The sequence below is a fragment of the Eretmochelys imbricata genome, chromosome 1 (genome assembly GCF_965152235.1).
Source record: "Eretmochelys imbricata isolate rEreImb1 chromosome 1, rEreImb1.hap1, whole genome shotgun sequence".
Taxonomy (NCBI): domain Eukaryota; kingdom Metazoa; phylum Chordata; order Testudines; family Cheloniidae; genus Eretmochelys; species Eretmochelys imbricata.
In genome coordinates this window covers 182,162,153-182,182,942 of record NC_135572.1, presented here as the reverse complement: position 1 = coordinate 182,182,942, position 20,790 = coordinate 182,162,153, and the positions used below count along the sequence as shown (strand labels likewise).

The 20,790-nt window shown below is 37.0% G+C and overlaps 1 protein-coding gene across 4 annotated transcripts in view; it reads left to right on the top strand.

Moving 5' to 3' along the window:
* Nucleotides 1-20,790, top strand: part of GBE1 (1,4-alpha-glucan branching enzyme 1) — a 290,444-nt gene that overhangs the window by 229,148 nt on the left and 40,506 nt on the right. For 3 of the 4 annotated variants that reach the window (XM_077819979.1, XM_077819985.1, XM_077819991.1), the window contains 2 exons: nucleotides 15,004-15,188; nucleotides 16,487-16,617. In XM_077819979.1, the coding sequence (XP_077676105.1) occupies nucleotides 15,004-15,188; nucleotides 16,487-16,617 (316 nt within the window). Of the gene's footprint in view, nucleotides 1-674; nucleotides 1,666-15,003; nucleotides 15,189-16,486; nucleotides 16,618-20,790 lie in introns of those variants that run through there. The other variant, XM_077819997.1, reaches the window with a different exon arrangement.

Sequence of the window (20,790 nt, the reverse complement as noted above, 5' to 3'; positions counted from 1 at the left end):
CCAGATTCAATAGTTGGGGCAACTCACAACATATTGGTGTTGGTCCAGAGAGCCCTGGCCAGATTGTAAAACCAGGCATGGCTTGGTAACAGTCTACCTGATTGTTTTTTTTAATTAGTGTTCTGAGTGACAGTATACATATATTTTTAGGTTTGAGTCTAGAGTAGTGTTTTGGTTTTGTTGCTTTGGTCTGATGATGGTGATGGCTGGGAGTGATTTTTACTAGGGCTGTTGATTAATCGCAGTTAACTCGTGCAATTAACTAAACAAATTAATCTTGATTAAAAAAAATTAATCCTGATTAATCACATTTTTAATTGCACTGTTAAACAAGAGACTACCAGTTGAAATCTATTAAACATTTTGGATGTTTTTCAACATTTTCACATATATGTTGTATTCTCTGTTGTACTTGAAATCAAAGCATATTTTTGATTACAAATATTTGCACTGTAAAAAAGATACAGAAGAAATAGTATTTTTCAATTTACCTCCTACAAATACTGTAGTGCAATCTTTGTCCTGAAAGTGTAACTTACAAATGTAGATTTTATTTTGTTGCATAACTGCACTCAAAAACAAAACAATGTAAAACTTCAGAGGCTACAAGTCCACTCCGTCCTACTTCTTGTTCAGCCAATCACTAAGACAAACATGTTTGTTTACATTTACAGGAGATAATGCTGCCCTCTTCCTATTTACAATGTTACCAGAAAACGAGAACAGGCATTTGCATGGCACTTTTGTAGCCGACATAGTAAGGTATTTACCGTTTGCCAGGTATGCTAAACATTCATATGCCACTTCATGCTTCAGCCACCATTCCAGAAGATATGCTTACATGCTGATGACGCTCGTTAAAAAAAAATACGTTAATTACATTTGACTGAACTCCTTGGGGGAGAATTGTATGTTTTATGCTCTGTTTTACCCACATTCTGCCATATATTTCATGTTCTAGCAGTCTTGGATGATGACCCAGTACATCTTGTTCATTATAAGAACACTTTCACTGCAGATTTGCGAAAATGCAAAGAAGGTACCAATTTGAGATTTCTAAAGATAGCTACAGCACTCGACCCAAGATTTAAGAATCTGAAGTGCCTTCCAAAATCAAGAGGGACAAGGTAGGGAGCATGCTTTGAGAAGTCTTAAAAGAGCAACACGCTGATGCGAAAACTACAGAACCCGAACCACCAAAAAAGAAAATCAACCTTCTGCTGGTGGCATCTGACTCAGATAATGAAAATGAACATGTCGGTCCACACTGCTTTGAATGGTTTTTGAGCAGAACCTGTCATCAACATAGACGCATGTCCCCTGAAATGAGGGTTGAAGCATGCACATCTGGTATGTAAATATCTTGCGATGCCAGCTACAACAGTGCCATGAGAACACATGTTTGCACTTTCAGGTGATGTAAACAAGAAGCGGGCAGCATTATCTCCTGCAAATGTAAACAAACTTGTTTGAGTGATTGGCTGAAGAAGTAGGAGGACTGAGTGGACTTGCAAGCTCTAAAATTTTACATTTTTATTTTTGAATGAAGTATTTTTGTACATAATTCTATATTTGTAAGTTAAGCTTTCGTGATAGAGATTGCATTACAGTACTTGTATTAAGTGAATTGAAAAATACTGTTTCTTTTGTCTTCTTACAGTGCAAACACTTGTAATCAAAAATAAATATTAACTGAGCACTGTACACTTGGTTCTGTAGTCTAACTGAAATCAATATATTTGAAAATGTAGAAAACATCCAAAAATATGTAAATATATTGTATTCTATTGTTTAACAGTGCAATTAATTGCAATGAATTTTTTTAATCGCTTGACAGCTCTATTTTTTACATACAGAGGCATTGTTTTAATTTTGCTTTTTTTTTGCTTTTTTTTTTAAATCCCTTAATGCATTGTGGTGAAAGCTAGTGTATGCTGTTTTGGTTTGGGAAAAGCCAGAAGCTATGTGTTTGTTGATTAGAAGGTTTTGAAGCAGTGACTTCATTGATACTAAGTATTTCAACCCTGAGGCTTAGACCGCTAAACTATTCCCCACCTGCTATTTACCTGACACAGATTCTACTCTTGGATTATGAAAAACGTACAGTCACTGCTCTTCCTCCTTAGAGAGGATTTCTCTTTATTTCACCTGATAAGCTTTAAGGTGGTCCCTAGCACATCTGGGGCACTAGTGTATTATAAATAATATTGTTTTGGGTACTTTATTCTATAAGATGCTAACAATGGCCACCATTAAAATGAAAAATGGACCTGGTTAAGGGAAAGCCAATTCTCTCCTACACTACAATTAAGTAAATCATCTTATCCCTTATAAATATCCCTATTTTAAATGTTTTTTTAAATCTATAAAACATTTTTCAGTAATAAGATAATGTAAAAAGTCAACAATTGGGTATATTATTGCCTTTTTTAATAAAAAGGTACATAAGATGATATCTGTGAACTTCAAACCGAGTACTCTTCATGTCTGTAAGAAAGAAAAACATAATTATAAAATACAGAGTATTAGAAGAAATCATAATAGTTACATCTAGTTACATTCGAGTATAGCTGGGACACGGGAAGTGGCGGGTTGCCTTGCATATAACAAAGTATTAGCAATCAGATGGGAAGCTAGCTTACTGACAGTTTGGTAGAAATTAGAACGGAAAGGAATGACTGCAGTTCCTCCTCCCCGCTTCCCCCCCCCCCAAAAAAATGTTATACAATAACTTCAAAGATCTTTAAAAATATATTTTGGTAAATTTAACTGTTGCATGAGGAGGATGTTACTTACATTTCATTATAGTATTTGTTTTGTTTCGCTGAAATGCTTGGGTTCTTTTTGGTTGAAACTGGGTTTACACAATTTTTGTACCAGTGGAACTATTTCAATGAAGGATGAAGGATTTCTTTTCTTTTCTTTTCTTTTCTTTTTTTTTTTTTTGTCTTTGGGTTTTTGTTTTTTTGCTTGCTTTTATTGATTTAACTGTAACAATATAACCCCTGGTATGAATGCAGTTATATCAGTGCACCAGTATTGTTCATTCCTTTTCCTTTATAGGAATAAACTGGACTGGTGTACTCACCTTTATATCAATACAACTGCATACACACTAGGGGCCTTGTACTACTTTAACTATGTTGGAATAGTTATCACAAGACAACCTCTGTGTAGACAAGCCCTATGAGTGTAAGTTCTTTTTTCTCTTTTGTCTTTGTGGTGTTCTAATGTGATTGATTTGATTTGAGGGCAGGGAAAGAAGAGTTCCCATTCCTGGTGTTTGAGTGCTTTTGTCTTCATTGTTACATTTTGTTTTGGTGTGAATGGAAAATAGCTCCATGTGGGGGAGCTTATCTGATAACTGTAGTAAATGGGTACAGAAGAAGTTGTGCTAATGGGCTTTAAGGTTCTAGGAAGGGGAAGCCAGTTGCAAAGAGAACACTTGAGCAGGCTAACAAAACTTTTTTTGAGGCGTAACTGAAGAATTAATGCATGGAGATAAAGGACTCAGCAAGTTGTGTATATGGCCCATTTGTGTTTCTGCCTAGAGGCACTACTACCTATGATCAGGCTGGGCATTTAGTCTAAGGTAATCTTGTATGTGCAAGAGAACATCTGACCTTCATTGTAATAAGTTGTAGTAATCTTCCTCTTACTCTGCTGACAATCTTCTCACCCATATCCAAATGTACTTCACTGCCTCCCAGTCTCTTTCAACATGAAGATGGGGATGTTAAATTTGAACCTTATGATGATACAAGTCTTCCCCCTGCCTACATTGCATCCCTCACTTGTGCACTATTTTTTCCACTGGTCTGGGCCCACTTCTCACTCTGTTATCACTTTCCTTTGTACCTCCTTTCCATGTGCTTGGAACCAAATGTATTCCTCCTTCAAATGACTCCTGAAACTACCCCTGTTCTGCACTGTCCATTGTTGTCTACTCTTCTGCTGTGTTATTTGCCTCCTTCCTTGCTTCATCTTCATCTGTCCTTCCTTTCCTTAATGCTATATTTTCTGTCTTCACCTTGGTCTGATTTTAGATTGTGAGCTCTCTTGGCCAGGAATCATGTGGTTGATCAGTCATCTGTGAAGTACCATGAAAAGTCATGATACTATATAAGTATTTGTTAATAATAGCAATGAAGTAGGAGCTTCATGTGTGAGGTTTTTTGGTGATATTTTAAAATAAAACTGAGTACAATTTTCCCTATTGGTAATTTTGAAGGTCTGTTACTTCATGAATATTTATATGTTCATGAATCCTGATATCTGTCACTTGGGATGTTCAGAAATTTTCTGCATCGAATACATGACAAATATAATGGCTCTTTTTAGTCAATCTGGAGGAGTTTGCAAAAATATCTGATAGGGTTGTTTTACACATTTTTGCACTGAGTTTTGAAGCTCCCAGATAGCTTTGTTGCTTCTCAATTTTGACACCTATTTCAGTCCTCTTTGTAGTTTAATTAAATATAAGGTGGATCTATAGGCCCCACATGCAAGGTGGTGGTATTTGAATTTGAACTGCTTTCTTAAATCAGTCCAAACTTTAATTTTCAACTTCCCAATTTTTGTGCTGTTCCAGTTAAATACATTCAAAGAGCTGCCTTAAGTAGCTTTGGTACTACAGCAACAACCCAAAAAAACCCCACCCCCGACAATAGTTGTCCTTTAATTTTTATTTTACATTGTTTCAGAGCCAAAATATTTATATAACTTTTCTGAGCATTTGAGTTTCTTCTTTTTTGGGAGGGAGTCGGGGTCTTTCTTCCTCCTCTTCTATATTTTGTTTTTCTCATCCATAAATATCTGGCCCCATTGAAGCCAGTGGCAAAACTCCCCAATGATTTCAATAGGGCCAGGATTTTGCCTACAATATATTGATCAATAGACTTCCCTGGGTTTAACTCTCCCTTTTAGAATCCATTATCCATGAAATTATGAAATGCTAGATCAACATTTTGTATTGTGCGGTACATAGAAGGAAATATTTAGAATCTCTGTGGTCAAAACTTCAGTTCATAATATTTTTTCTCAACATCTATCACTTCTCTGTCTAAGACATTTGCAATTTAATAACATAAATGATGTGGAATGTTTCCACCATATGTTCTTTAATATTTCAGGACTCTCTAGAAAGTGAGTTTTAAATAATGTATGCTACATATCTACAGGTTTCAGAGTAACAGCCGTGTTAGTCTGTATTCGCAAAAAGAAAAGGAGTACTTGTGGCACCTTAGAGACTAACCCATTTATTTGAGCATGAGCTTTCGTGAGCTACACTTAAGTGAGCTGTAGCTCACGAAAGCTCATGCTCAAATAAATTGGTTAGTCTCTAAGATGCCACAAGTACTCCTTTTCTTTTTGCTACATATCTAGGCACTAAAAGCAATGAAGACGTGTTAATTTGAAAGCCATTGCTGTCAGTAAGATGCGTTTCCACAAGGCATTATTTATTTGGAAATAATGGTCAGGACGCTGTTGTGGTATAAAAATGTCAAAGCAGCCCAAATAGTTCACATTGCTACTCTAATTCATAAATATTCCATATTGAAAATGTATGAGTAAAATAGCTTCTGAAGTATCTGCAGAAAGATTGGGGGAAGCTTTATTTGGGAAATTATTAGTCTGGACTCACTAAAATATTCTAATATAACTCTTTGCCCTTCATTATTAACAGTGAATATTATTATCTATGTCCCATTCTGACATCTAATGCTCTGCTGAATATTATTAACATAAAGTATTTGGTGATAGAAACCTCCAAATAAGTGTGTTAAAGTTGAAACAATCTTTTTTTTTTAAATTAAATGTTATTTTGCCATGTAGGTCTATTACACTTTAAATGAGGCAGCCAAATTTTTGTTGCATCTGGGTTTATTGGGGAGTAGTAGAAGACACTCTGAATAATGTCTAGTCAGCGGAACAGCTGCTGTTGACTTCAATGGACTTTGGATCTGGCTTTGAGGGATTTTCTGCTATAGCTATGCCGAGTCTATTTTGCCATGTAAACAACCTTAAGTCAGTGGTCCTCAACCTTTCCAGAGTACTGTACCCCTTTCATGAGTCTGTACCCCCAAGTTTCACCTCACTTAAAAACTACTTGCTTACAAAATCAGACATAAAAATGCAACAGTGTCACAGTACGTTATTACTGAAAAATTTGCTTACATTCTCATTTTGTCTGTATGAAATTTTAATTTGTACTGACTTTGCTACTGCTTTTTATGTAGCCTATTGTAAAACTAGGCAAATATCTAGACGAGTTGATGTACCCTCTGGAGGACCTCTGAGTACTCCCAGGCGTAAACAGACCCCTAGTTGAGAACCACTGCCCTAAGTCACCTGGCGTCCCGACGTATAGACATTATATAGAGTATAGATTTCTCAACAGAATTTTTTGTACCTGGTAAAATGAATAGTGCAATTATAATTACCTAGAATATGAGGACTGAACACTTTTCCTGGCATGAGTTTTGGGGGTGGTTTTGTTTTTTAATTCCTATGCAAAGCCAGCTATGAAGTGGCTCAGTGATAGGAGACGAATTAATCAGAAATAGAATATGAGAAACTGAAAAGGGATTGGGTGTAGGACAAGATTTTTTTTTTTTAGTGGGAGGGGGGAAGGAAAAACTTGTGATGGTATTGATTAAGACAATCTAATAACTTCTCCCCCAGTAGAGTCTGACAATGAAGGTAGAAATGGGAGGGCTAATAAATAATAATTCTTATACCACAAATGAGAAAACACAAAGCTTTTTTTTTTTTTTTTTTGACTGCAGAAATCGTAGATTGGGGATGAGGGGAGAAGGGTGACTAGTGAATTTCAGATACATTAAAGACATGACAATGTAGCACATTCATCCAGTAAACTATTAACTATAACTTTCAGACTAAGTCTGATTTACACATGGGTGCACAAGAACCCCCAAGCAAGCTACACATACTTTTCAGCAGTGTTCAGTGCCCATAACTAGGATAGATAATTTAATGATGTCCACAACAAAAGTTGGAGAATTGCAAAATTTCATGTTTTGAGTTACCAATTCATAATGTGATTTGACTTAATCTGGTAAACAAGTTTAAATCAGTAACTAAAGCATGGGACTAACATTATTTATTAGAGCAAAAGGAGTTCAGAAAAAAATATAAAAATTGAAATAAACTATTTGGAAAATAATAGATGTATATTGGGGTAGGAGGAGAAAAACCCTCTATGGAAAGGACTCAAAGCTGTAGTAAGCAGAATAACTAGTTATACCTCTAGACCAGTAGTTCCCAAATTTGTTCCGCCTCTTGTGCAGGGAAAGCCCCTGGTGGGTCGGACCGGTTTGTTTACCTGCTGCGTCCGCAGGTTCGGCTGATCGTGGCTCCCAGTGGCCACGGTTCGCTGCTCCAGGCCAATGGGAGCCTCAAGAAGTGGCGGCCAGTATGTCCCTCGGCCCGCGCTGCTTCCAGCAGCTCCCATTGGCCTGGAGCAGCGAACCGCAGCCACTGGGAACCACGATCGGCCAAACCTGTGGATGCGGCAGGTAAACAAACCGGCCTGGCCCACCAGGGGCTTTTCCTGGACAAGCGGCAGAACAAGTTTGGGAACCTCTGCTCTAGACAGAAAAAGTTAAGGGAATGGCAACTCAGATCTGCAAAAACACAAGAGGTTAGAGTAGGGGAGCATGTGTTTTTCTGAAATATTTTTGCTGTAATATATATCTACACACAATGTATGTTAAATATTTACATCATTCAACACATGAGACTAGTTTTCCACCATGCTCAAGAATAAAACAAAATAGTTTCTCAGATATGCAAACAGTTCTTTTGAATAAGAATGAGAACACTGATGTCCATCATACCAATAAGCAGAATTTACATCTAACAAAAGCAGAATAGAAGAATAACACACAGAGAGAGAGAGGCTTTCCTACTACATTATAGGGTTTGGTGGTTGGGGGTTTTTTTGTTTGTTTTTTTTTCAAATTTTAGCAGAATTTGAAACTGTTGTTCCTTTTACCTTCTTAATCAAAAAATTTGGGAAGGCCAGGGAATCGTTACAGGCTGAGAGAAATACCTTTAGTGTCTCTGTCTCTCATTTGCTAAATGGTTTTGTCGGAAATAGATTACAATGAATATGATTTGCAGAAAGTATTTTAGGAGTACTTGAACTTGAAAAGTGCTGTGATCAGCAAAATGTTTAAATTTAAAAAAAAAAATTAAGAATTGCGGACTGTAGTATATGTCAAAGAAATGAGACTCACTGGTAGAGGAGGGGAAGTGTTTATAACATCTAAGCAGAATTAAACATTAGCTGCATTTATCTAAGCTGACACCCTGTGTACCAAAACATAGTGTGATGGGCTTTGAAATAGCCAGTATGTTAAACTGGAAAATAAGACTGATGGACCTTTTAACAGTAGAATAAATATTCGATTAATACAACATGTTGCAAGAGCGCAGACTTCTAAGAATTCTTCAACAGGGGATAGAGACAGTAACCTGTGAAGTCTCTTGAATTTAAATATAGTCTTTGGTATGAGATACAGCAAATGGTCTGATAATGGTTTCTTTGCATTAACCTATGTATGCCTGCTTGCCTTTACTACTGAATGAAAAATACCACAGATCTGTCTGCTTTGACAAGTAAACATTTATTGTAAGTGACATGTATTTCAAAAGGATCTCCTTTGGAGGACAAAAGGTCAGTAACAAATAAATGCCATTTTTAAAAAAAGTATCAAAAGCAATAAAAGCCAATGTTCCATAAGCAGTTTTGTGTTGACAGTGTAATTGTGTGCACACATGTAGTTGTATATTATTTTTCTAGAGCTGGGCAGGGAACAGTTTTTCTGTCCCATCAAAATTTTTAAGACTTCAAAATGTTTTCCTTTTACATATTACACAAAAGAAAGATCTTTGTGGATATCTTTTTTTTGTGGGCGGGAGATGAAATCCCACACCCACACACCTGACAAACCAACTCACAGACCTAGAATAGGCAATAGTCCAGTTATTCGGGTATTGATCTATGATGTGAGAGACTCGGGTCCAAATCACTGCATCTAACACATGCAAGGTGAGTGCCCTGCCTGTTGGGCTATTAGTTATTCTGAGATGGGTCTCTTTCTTTGACCAGCAGTTCCAGTCTGGGCCTGCAAAAAAGTTTTGTTCAAAATGACCTTCTCTCCAACAAAGTTATGGTTTTGATGAATCTGCATTTTCTGACGACAAAACCATTTTGCCAAAACATTTCTGAGTTTTAATTTCTTCAGTCCTTTTCTTATGTGGCTTTTTTATGTTTGATTCATTTCAAGGATTGTATTTCAGTATTAGCTCACATTATTAATTGGAATTTCCCCCTTTTTAAGCAATTTATTGTAATAAATCAAGGTATAATTTTAGATTATCTCCTTCAAATATGGACATAATTAACACATTCTTTGTACATAAGCAATTCATATTACTTAGGGTGTGCAACAGACACTATCCACATATAGAGATATGTAGATCTGACCCATAAGGCAAGCAAATATGTAGCTTCTAATTTGGGGTGAAAGACACAGTGATGGGACAATGCTGTGAGAACCCCCACTCCAGGCATAAGCTGCTCCCAGCTACTTGCAACTAAATGATACTAGCCAATATCTCTGGTCCCAGACACAACCCTAGGAACCTTCCTCTTGCAGTGTCTAGTTAAGCCCGCTGGATGCTGCAAGCTTATATGAGTTCTTCAGTGTAACAAAGAAATTGATATGTACCAGGCTGCTTATCCCAAGGGGAGTCTCTGACATGTTTCAAACCAAACACACTGCTTCAGGTAGAATAAACAAACACATTTATTAACTATAAAGATAGATTTCAAGTGATTATAATTCAAAGCATAACAAGATTTGGTCAAATGAAATACAAGCAAAACTCATTCTAAGATCTTAACACTTTCAATGCCCTTACAAACTTAGATGCTTCTCACCACAGGCTGACTGGTTGCTCTTCAGCCAGCCTCACCGTTTGATCAGTGCTTCAGTCACTTGGTGTGGTGCCTGTAGATTTAGGTGGAAGAGAGAGGAAGAGCATGGCAAATGTCTCTCCCTTTTATCATGTTCTTTCTTCCCTCTTGGCTTTGCTTCACCCACCCCACCTCTTTTTCAGAATCAGGTGAGCATTACCTCATCGCAGTTCCAAACTGACCAAAGGAAGGAGGGTGACTCCCTCGAGAGTCCAACAGATTCTTTTGTTGCTGTCTAGGGCAGCATCCTTTGTTCCTGTGAGGCTGGGCTGGGTTTGTTCCATACACACCCTGATGAGGTGTGAACTTCCTCTCAGCTCTTGTAGAGTTTTTTCCTGGGCTTATTTTAAGCCATGAGGATACCTTTTTCAGCCTCATAATTATATGCATGAAATTATAACCTATAAGATTACTGTAACAATTACTATAACAACCATGCTCAGTGCATCATGAGCCTTCCAAAGACACCCAACATGAAAAACTTTGCATTGGATACTACACAATCATTTTATAAAGATGAACATGGGGGTGTAGGGTGTTTCCCCTGAGGTACAGATCATCACAGATAGTTCTTCTAATTTTGAGGGCCAGGAAGAAAAGTTATTAATCAATCCAGGCATATCTGTTCTCTCTACATCTTCCAGAATGATCTGCAAAGAAAGTGATTGGGACAGGAGAAAGCACCCTTGATGTATAAAGGGATGTGATGAATGTATGGATACATGTTGAGCAAGAGATGCAATGGAATAAAAAATACTGGGGGGGAGGGAAGGATTAGCCAAAGGTGTGAAGGGGAGAGCCACTGACTAGATGGTACATGCAAAATATGTACTGTCAATAAAAAGCCCAGAGAAAAGGGAAAGGTGTGGCTTTTTGCCTCAATTTAAAATATGAAGTAGATGAAAACAATTACTTACTCTTGTGAACAGGAGTCGTTTCACTGACTTAAGAGAGCACTGATTTAGACTCTTGGGCCCATGCTATTCAAAGGTACTTGGTTGTTGCTGCACTCAGCCTTGCAGCTCCTAACTGATTTAGGTGTCTAAACCTCATTTTCAAAAGGGGTTTAGGCACTTAGGAGACTTAAGCCTTTTGAAATTAAGATTGACACCTAAATCAGTTAGGCGTTGAAAGGTTCAGTACAGCAACAGCTAAATACATTTAAAAATCCAGGCCTACGTCTCTGGAGCAGAACATGTATTTATTTGACAGCTGCATTTTAAATTTTAGCTTCTTTTTTCACTGTTTGATTTTTACCCTTTTGGAGTGTTTATCAAGTAGTTTTTGCATCAAGGTTGTTTTTCTGTTTAATAAATACAAAGTAATTGTCTTGCCACCGTCTGCTTTGTACACCAAATATATCGTACAACAGTTTGGAGAGACCTGCTCTCCCAGTATTTGGGCCTAGACCCAAACCCTTTCACACACATTTTAAGGGGAGGTGACTTGGGAATTGACTTAAATGAGAGGGACTCCATGTGGGAGAAGAAGTCTGCCTGCATGGAGCTTATGACAGTGGCCTAAGCTGATATTACCATATTTTTAAGGAAATGTGGAGATGTTTTAGTTCTTTAAGTATACTAATTAACAGACTGGAACAGACTTGGTAACAAAAATGAAAAAAAAAATTGATGTGTGAGTCTTGTAGAATATTTTGATTTTATCTTACCAAGAGTATCAGAATGTCTAGAGAAAACGAGGATTAGGGTAGCAATCTTTTGAAATGTTTGTTTTCTGAAAAAGGATGTCACGAGCTACAATATCTGACTTCACATACTTCAGAATTCCATTTAAAAAAAAAAACAAAACCTTTTTACCATTTGTGTAATTTTAAGTTCCCTTAAGCACTTATTCTATGCTACAATACATTGCTGCCCCCCTTTTTTGCAGTTATGTTGTGTGATCCCACAAAACTGCCCTTTTGTCTTATCAGTTTAGTCCTGCTCTTTAGGAGATGGCTGGTGTATAGAACTGCTATCAAAACTGTCTGAAAAGGAAAAAGATCAACACAATTTTAGCAGCCCCTTGGGCTTCAGCCAAGCACTAACCAGCACCAGCTAAAGATTGCAAAATAATTTATTTTGAAGGTTTAAATATATTTATAGTGTAATAAACAAATGCATCAATGGGTAAATTGACAGCACAGTGAATATGGCAGTAATGCACAGGTCCCGTTAGAATTGTGCAACTGATAATTTGTACACATCAGCTTATCCCTTGGTGTCAGGAAAGAAATGTATAATATCTACAGCATGTAGGCAATGGTGCACTTTAATTAATTCCTTGGTAAAATTATTATGCATTACAGTGTAGAGAAACAAAGCAAAAACATTCACTAATCAAAATGTTCAGTTAACAGAGCTTTTTTTCCCCGATTAGTTTCATTGTCTTGCATTGCATCACTTATACCAGTTGGCTTGTTGTCAGTTTATAATTTGGACCTTCATATCAAACAGCAAAAAATTAATTACAGGAAAAGAAATGTCAATAGTACTTCTGTGCGTAAAGGTTTTCACCATTACTCAAACATGAATATTGCTGTATGTAGAAGAAATGAAAACTGGAGGGGGTGACCTAGCATATACTTTACTGGAACCATTCATTTTAATATACTTTAGTAATTTCCCTTCTCCAAAACGCAGATTTTAAACCTCTTTTCCCATACATAGAGATTCCTTAAAATATTGAAAAGCTTCTCAGAACTTTTGTATGTGGTATTAAGATTGCAGTAGATTGATGTGACTACCGGACCACACAAGTGCTATGAGTTCCTATGCAGGCCATATGCTGCCTATATTGATAGTTACCCCTGGTGTTCACATAGTGCTTAAAGATCTACCCTCCCCAGAACCCAGTTAGGACAACTAATGATCAGGCTCATGGTCATTAAGACAATGTCAGTCGAGCTGTAAATAATTTTGAGGGCACCATGAAACCTGAACAGGTCTCCTGGTCTTAGTGATGAACTGTCCACCACAGAGAATAAGAGAATTTCCTACCATGTCCACCTCTTCCCAAATCCCTTTATTTAAAAAAAAAAAAAAAGGGAGGGGGGGAGGACTCTCCTGTTTCAGCTACCAGAATGCACCTGATACAAGAATAATGGGAAAGGCTGGGGTCCACCTGTACCACCTCTGGCAAATAGCAGCATTGCCATCAGCAATTCCATGTGGTGTAGAAAATCCCAAAACACAAATTATTATTTAAATTAAAAGAAAATATGATGGCTGGGAGATCTGTCCCTCACTTACTAAGGTCATGCATAGCATTATCCCAGTCCTGGTGGTGTACTAACTCCCATAGTCTTTGTGACCCTATCCAGAGTCTTTGAAGGAATGTGTGAAAATGACATAAAAGGAATTACTGAAATTTCGCCAAACATCTACACAAGCTCTAGTATACACTGTGTTTTGGTAGGGTGGCAGGGAGGAGGAAATCAAACGATCTCCTGGATACTTAGTCTATATGTGCAGCAACATCATCTGCATTCCACAGTATGTGACACCAGGAAGGCCTGGAGGACATTTCCAAGGGTGGCAGATGTTAATGTGGGTTATCAAACAGGCTTGTGTGAATTTTCATGGTTCAGGCTATAGAAACATTAGTTTGGTCAAAGAAATGATTAAAAGAAAAAAGAGACAACTACAAAAAATATATAGGAAACTCTTTTGCAATATTATCTGCATTAGAGATGTGCAAACACGTGGCAAATTGAATTTCATGTTGACAAACATAATCATTACATTTCACATTCGGCTTAAAACCATGAACAAAAATATGAAATAAATGGATCAGAATCACAGCAGGACTTTGACAATGACCTTGGAATAATAGCGGACTGCACACAAACTGTGTTGACAATATGGTGAGGAAATTAAAAAAAGATACTGAGGTACTGTTATAAAAGAGAATATGCATCTAATCAAATTTAATATTCTCTTTTAAGAGCCAAATTAGGATATTCTCCAGCTGCGATCTCCCTATTATTTAAAAGATTTTGGAGCACGTGGAATGGTATAGTGAAAGATGGCCAAAAAAACCCCCAACCATTAAAAGTCAGTTACTACATGTGCTGTGAAGGCAGGCAAGGAAATCAAAATCTGTCTATTTAAGGATAAAGTAAACAACACTGGAATATGAATATATAGATATAGTTAGTTATAGATACTATTGAATGTGTTAGACAATAAGACTTCAGGTTAGTGTTTCCACATTCCGAAATAGGAGAGAGTCCATACAAATCTCGACATTCAATATTTCTAAAAGAAACAAAAAGACCAGTAGTTGGTCCTTTTTTGAAACAGACAAAACAGATCATGAACCGAAAGGGCTAACAGGGAAAGGGGAATTTAATATAGTGTAGAAATTCAATAAAAGGTTAGGTAACTTGTTGAAGACAGGAGGGTTTTTATAAAGTGGGTTTTATATCCTTTTGGTGGACTATATATCATTTTGGATACCTGTTTGTTTTTATGACATCTTTTGGGTAACATGAGAAGCTGGATAATCTTGCTTTGTAAAGTCAGTCTTAACATCAAGCAGTCAGCTATGATATATAAGGTAAGAGTGGACTTTAAGAAAACATTTGCTCTTCCATGACAAAAGAGTTTCCAATTGTAATTTCAATTGGAAGACAAAAATCAAGTGTAGTTTCTGGACTGTGGTATGCATAAAGGTAGCTCATATTTGGGACAGAATTACCCTTTCCTTACTCTATCACGATTACTCTGTCACTTGTCTCTCCATCTCAAGTGAGAATTCACCTCTCACAGAATGTCATGCTTGATTGTCATCTTAGCGCTCGCTGAGCTGACAATTTACCACCAAAAAAAAAAAAAAAAAAGCTGAAGGCTTTTTAAATCTAACTTGGAAACAAAACCAGAGAATGAAGCAGGTGACTACAGTGCTGGAGACAATGTATGCTCAGGTTCCCAGTATCTCTTAATCATGTCTATGTATATTTCTTACCATTTCCTAATGAATATTTTTAAATACAGGTAATGAATTTGGGCATCCAGAATGGTTAGACTTCCCCAGAAAAGGAAACAATGAGAGTTACCATTATGCCAGGAGACAGTTTCATTTAGCCGATGATCACATTCTTCGCTATAGATTCCTAAATGCATTTGACAGAGATATGAATAAATTGGAAGAAAGATTTGGCTGGCTTGCATCTCCCCCGGTAAGCTATGTACGCTAAATGTTATGGTTTGGTCACCAGTAGTGTACATGTTCAGAATTACAAGAATATAAAATCTATATGCAAAAATTTTAAACGGCACTTTATTATGCACTGTAATGCCCTGTTACATATTTCAGATTGTCAAAACATGTCACTGAAATCTCTTCTGCAGATAATGAAAATCTGGAACAGTGTCCTGTTTACTTTCACAGGGAGGTTTTTCTTATTATTTTTGCTTCTTCATTTAGAAACTTTAATTCAGATTGGTTAAAGCAAATAATAAACTCTGCCAATTGAAAAATTGCTTTGGAAATGTCTTAATTATTTTGACAATTTCTTTTCATGTCAATAATTAGTCTGTCATCAGGAAAACACTTTCCATGTAGTGTATTTTATGTTATAGTCTCCTGAACTTCAAACTGTCAATGCTATATTTACAGTTATACCTGCATATTGTATTGTACTGCTTTTGTTATAAAACTGACAGACTAGTAGACCTTCTGTAGTTTCTCAATGTTAAATAAGTTATAGATTGCATTATAGCTTTCGCACACATACTAAGTATTACTAAGTATATTCTGTTTGGAATCCTTTCTCTTTAAAGGACTGTTTGAAATGGCCATGTAGTTATTTTCTTTGGTGTGTGGCTTTAACAAACAGAGCAAAGGTATTACATATGGAATAGTTTTTTGTTGCAGGTCCTACATATCCTAGCATGGTTGATCACCAATGCCATTTTCAGCACTAAGGGGCAAATAATGATCCAACCCCGTATCACATTATGCAATACAAAAAAGCATACTCCTTATTTCAAATCTTCTGTTCAACTTCTAAATGACCCACAGTGGCAGTGATGCTGATCCAGACTAGAAAGAGTTGGTGCCTTTTTTTTAAAACTAAAGGACGTTCACAGCCATTTTTGGGAAGAAGCGTGTGTGGATGCTGATGCATAATTTATCTTTGCCTCAAAAGAATTCTCATCAGGTGTCTTTTTTTTTTTTTTCAGTTGTCACTGTAAAATGTATATTTGACTTTTATTCCACCTTTTTCTTTTATATCTTACTTAGCTGTTTAAAAATTAAAGATATAGTTTTCTGATCTGAAATCTTATATGAAGTTATATACCCTGTGAGAGAGTTCATGGTTTAAAGCTGTATTGATACCAGAGTTAATCTTTTTGTCAGTTTTGCTTTTAGTTAAATTCAAGCAAAGTTGCAATGTAACTTCCTATTGTAGTGCATTTTAATTACAAATAAGGAATGTATTATTTTTGTAACAACTATCTATTTTCTTCCCAGGCTTTTGTGACTGAAACTCATGAATCAAATAAGGTCATCGTATTTGAGAGGGCAAATCTAATTTTTATATTCAATTTCCATCCATCTGAAAGTTATGCTGAATACAGAGTGGGTGCTGAAACTCAAGGAAAATATCCTTTCATTTACTATTCTGCTTGGTCATAGAAGTTCAAAGCTTACCTTTAACTTTATTTTTAACTTGAATACAAACTGTAATGAAAAGGTAAGAAATAATGTTTTGTTTACTTTTTTATATCCACATAATAAGCTTACATTGTTTGATATTGTATAGTATACAGTAAACACACACTGTAAAGTGAATGTAGATTCCTAACTATACTTACTTACGATCATCCAGCAGGAAGTGCAAGTAGAAGTAGCAGTTTGAGAACGTGTTCAGTTCTTATTCTAATGCCCTGTTTTTAGTATGTGCTAAGTTGTTGTTGTTACTACAGTATGGAAACTGAGCCACTAGATGGTTGGGAGGAGACGCCCCACACTGTAGTCCTGGTTAGGCCTTGGCCGGTGAGTCAGAACACAGCTTCTGTGTCTGACAAATTTGCTTTGTGAACTTGGGCAAATTACTCCATTCACCTGTGCATTGGTTACCCATATGTGTAAAATTATGCTAGTCTGTGCTACCTGATTTTTCATAAAGTCCTTTGAGGTCTGCAGATGGAAAACAACAAATTCTTAATAAGCCCATTTTAAAGATAGCAAAATTCAAACAGAAAGTTAGTCTGACTAGACTGGCAGGCCCTGTGTTGCCATGGATTAGACCTTGGCCTGCAAGCCAAATGACCTGCAGATTTGCAGTGTAATTTTATGGATATCTACCATAGTTGTAAGCCATAATTAAATCCAAAACCTGAATATTAGCTTAGTCATTCCTTGTTTCCAAGCTCCTCAGATTCCAGAGGTTCGGTACTCAAACCTACTTTTGGACTGGTATGAATTACCAGTCACTGTTTTAAGAATTACTGAAGTGTTCAGTTTAGAGTTTCTATTCCCAAGCATTTTTAGCTGGTTTTGTTAAAAACTGCTTAATTTGAACTGATTCCCATAGTTCCCGTGTACTGCAGTTCTGTATTCAATGTAACACTCTTTGTTGTTGTTTAATGGTCAAGATTTTAAAAGATGAGTACTACTCATAGTAACTCCAAACTCTGCCCCTTCCTGTTGGTATCAGGCCCTTCCTCAAAATGGGTGGGGTACTGTCATCAAGTACTTGTGACACTATCCTGGCTTCCTTTAAATTTATAAACAACATTTCTTTTATGGCCAATCTTTTCATGATTCCTGAAGGTCTGTAGAAATATTTTCTTCTTTTTTCATTGTCAGTGTCCTTTGTTTCACAAACTGAATTTATTTTTTTCAAGCCTCTCAAAAAACATTTCCTGTATTTATTTATAGTATTAGTAGCTCCTTTCTCATTATAAATAGTACATTGACTTGTACTCATAGAATCCGGGGTGTATTGCTTCTGTTCCTGCTCGGCTGCTGTATATGACGACAGTTATACAGGAAATTCCACAGCTTCCAGTCACTCGTTTTAATGTGCAAGTCCACATGAGTTTCAATAACTTGGTCCCTTGCTAGTTTGTCTTGGACATCTAGGCAGGTTCAGGACCATATTTTGGCTTCAGGCACAGTCAAAGGAAATTTGATTTGTTTTGTTTTTTTTTTAATTCAAGCAAATATTCATGGTAAATTTGTTTTGAGTTATTCATCCAATGCTAGCATTTTCTCCAGTCTCTTTTTTTAGTTGGTTTTGGTTGTGTGCACTAATGTGTGTGTTGGGCTTTACACATTTATTTTGACTCTGGAAATCATTGGGATTTCATAAAGTGAGAATAGCTCAAGCATATGAAAAACATAATTTGTTATAAAAAGGACAAGAACAGAGATGATTTACTTTGCAATTTTATCTGGTAAGTGTTTTTTTTTTAATGAGAGAATCCCATTGCGCAAGGCACACTCCTGCCTGTTAACTGTGTGTGTTTGTCTGTGTCTCTCTCTGTGTGGACAATTGAGGCTTAGTGCCAAGTACACCTCTGATCAAGCGAGGCTGTCATTTAGATTCCGAATTAAAGCTTTTTCATACTGTAGTCTGCGGAGATAGGAAGAAGGAGGCACGTATCAGGACCATAATTGGGCCCAGGGTGATCACTACTTCCCACCACCCAACACAGATGTAATGATGTTGAGTAGTGCCCGTATAAGAAAAATTAAAGCTACTAGTTATTCCTCAAAAATGGTTTGTAATGATTTTTTACTATAAAGACAGCACAGGCAAAATACGAAAAGCAAAAACAAAGACCAGCATTGAATAAGAATTAATATAAATGGCAGGTTATACTGAAGAAAAGCACAAGTACGTGTAATATTGTGGACCATTTAGGAGTTTTTGAACAGTGACTTGACATAGGCTGGTCCTGGCAGGTTATAACAGAAGCACTGAAGACAAGCATAAGTAAAGCTATTATTTACCGGTTATATACTTTTGGTGGCAGGATATACCAAAAACAAGCACAACTACACGTACAAGGAGCTAATGGACAACAGCCTTACATGCATCCGCTCGGGCTATTTGAAAGACAAGCACAAATACATGCAAAGCTATTATACGCCAGCCACTTACAATTGATTTTACACTATAGTATTGATACAACTAAGGTCAAATCATCTCAAGCAACCAGACTTCTTTACTTCATAATCTTACCTGCATTTGTTCAAAAATACGTTACCCTTTAGTCAGCCATTTTCCGCACTGGCCAGGTACGGACAGTAGAGAAGTAAACGTCCATTTGGTTTAGGGGGTGTGGGTCAGATTTCCCTTATGACCAAGCACACACTTGGTTCTGTGCCTTCATAGTTTTTATCTGGTCTGACAGCCGTGTTTTAAAACGGACCGATCAATTAGGGTGAGCCACATTGTTAATGTGGTTAGTGTGGTTGCCCTAATTGTATAATTTATGCATACTTATTTTTCAGGAGCCAGTTGTTCGTTAATGGTATCATTTAGGCCTATGTATTTTTTGTAACCAACTGAGTTTTAAATGTGGGTAATGTGCGTTTGATAAGTACATAGGAGTCAGCATAAAAAGTTATTTGATTGCAGCGCGTTTCAACCACAAGCTTAAGCTTAATTTTGCAAGGCTTGCTTTTTGAAGCATACGGAAGTTTGAGGCCTAACATTGACAATACTTTTGCTTGACAATACTGTTGTACAATTTAATCACATAGTCTAGTACTAGTCTCTTTACATTTAAGCCTATTTTAATTTTTTTCCTAGTGGATTTGCTTTTCTGAAAGACGCTATTTTATGTATTTTCCCCTAAAATGTGGTTCTTCTGGTTCATAACACTTCTCCCAAACCATGATAAATTTGATCTGTCTCCTCTGCTAGGAATTCGGGTCACTCAGTGCTGCTGCAGGGCTACTCATCTGCAAGACAGTCTGTCCCTTACTTCCACTGGGCAGAAGTTCTGCCTCTCTCTGCTGAATTAGGTCAGGAGTTGATCCTCTCCCGCTGTATTGTGCTATGTTGAAAACTGGAGTTTTTGAATAATTTTTTGAATAGTAGTGACCGTTTTTTTATCTGTATCAATTCTCTGCTTCCCTTCCTGCTGCTTCATCTTTATCTCTTAGGGTACTCCAGTGCAAGACTTCCCTTCTAAGCTCCCTGTAACCAGCCTCTGCTGCTCTAACACCTATGGCAGAGCTGTCTAAGAAACAGAAGCAAGTCCAGAAATTACACCATTTGCTAATACAATAGAGAGTGAACTATGGCCCTCTTGCTCTCAGCCTGATTAGCTTTGGGTTTCTGGGTCTCATCAAGACTGTGGCTCCCTCTTTTCTGTGCTTTGTGGTTCTAAAGCAGACAAAAGGAATGCACAGCACTACCTATGCTCAGGCAGAGATTCCCAGCAGGAGGACAACCACAAACAGCCTTCTCACAAAGCAGGCCCGTTTTTTACAGATCCCAAGAGCCAAGGGAGTCTTTCACAGCCATTCCAAAGGTAAACATGGCAGTTGCTTACCTAGGCAAGGTCATGGTGATCTCTCCAGAGAATGACTTCTTTCACAAGGACAATGTTGGAGAAGTTAGAGTATCTTGTGAAGGGGCTTTGAGGCCTCCGTTGCAGGTCTGAGAGCCTCACTTCCCACCACCTGTTTCACAAGCACCACTATCACTATGTTCTGGTGTTTCTCCTAAAGAAAATATTCCTAGTCATAGCCTTTGTCATAGATATATTATTAAACACACTGTGTTAAACTGCATGCTCTGTGACTTCTTGTAC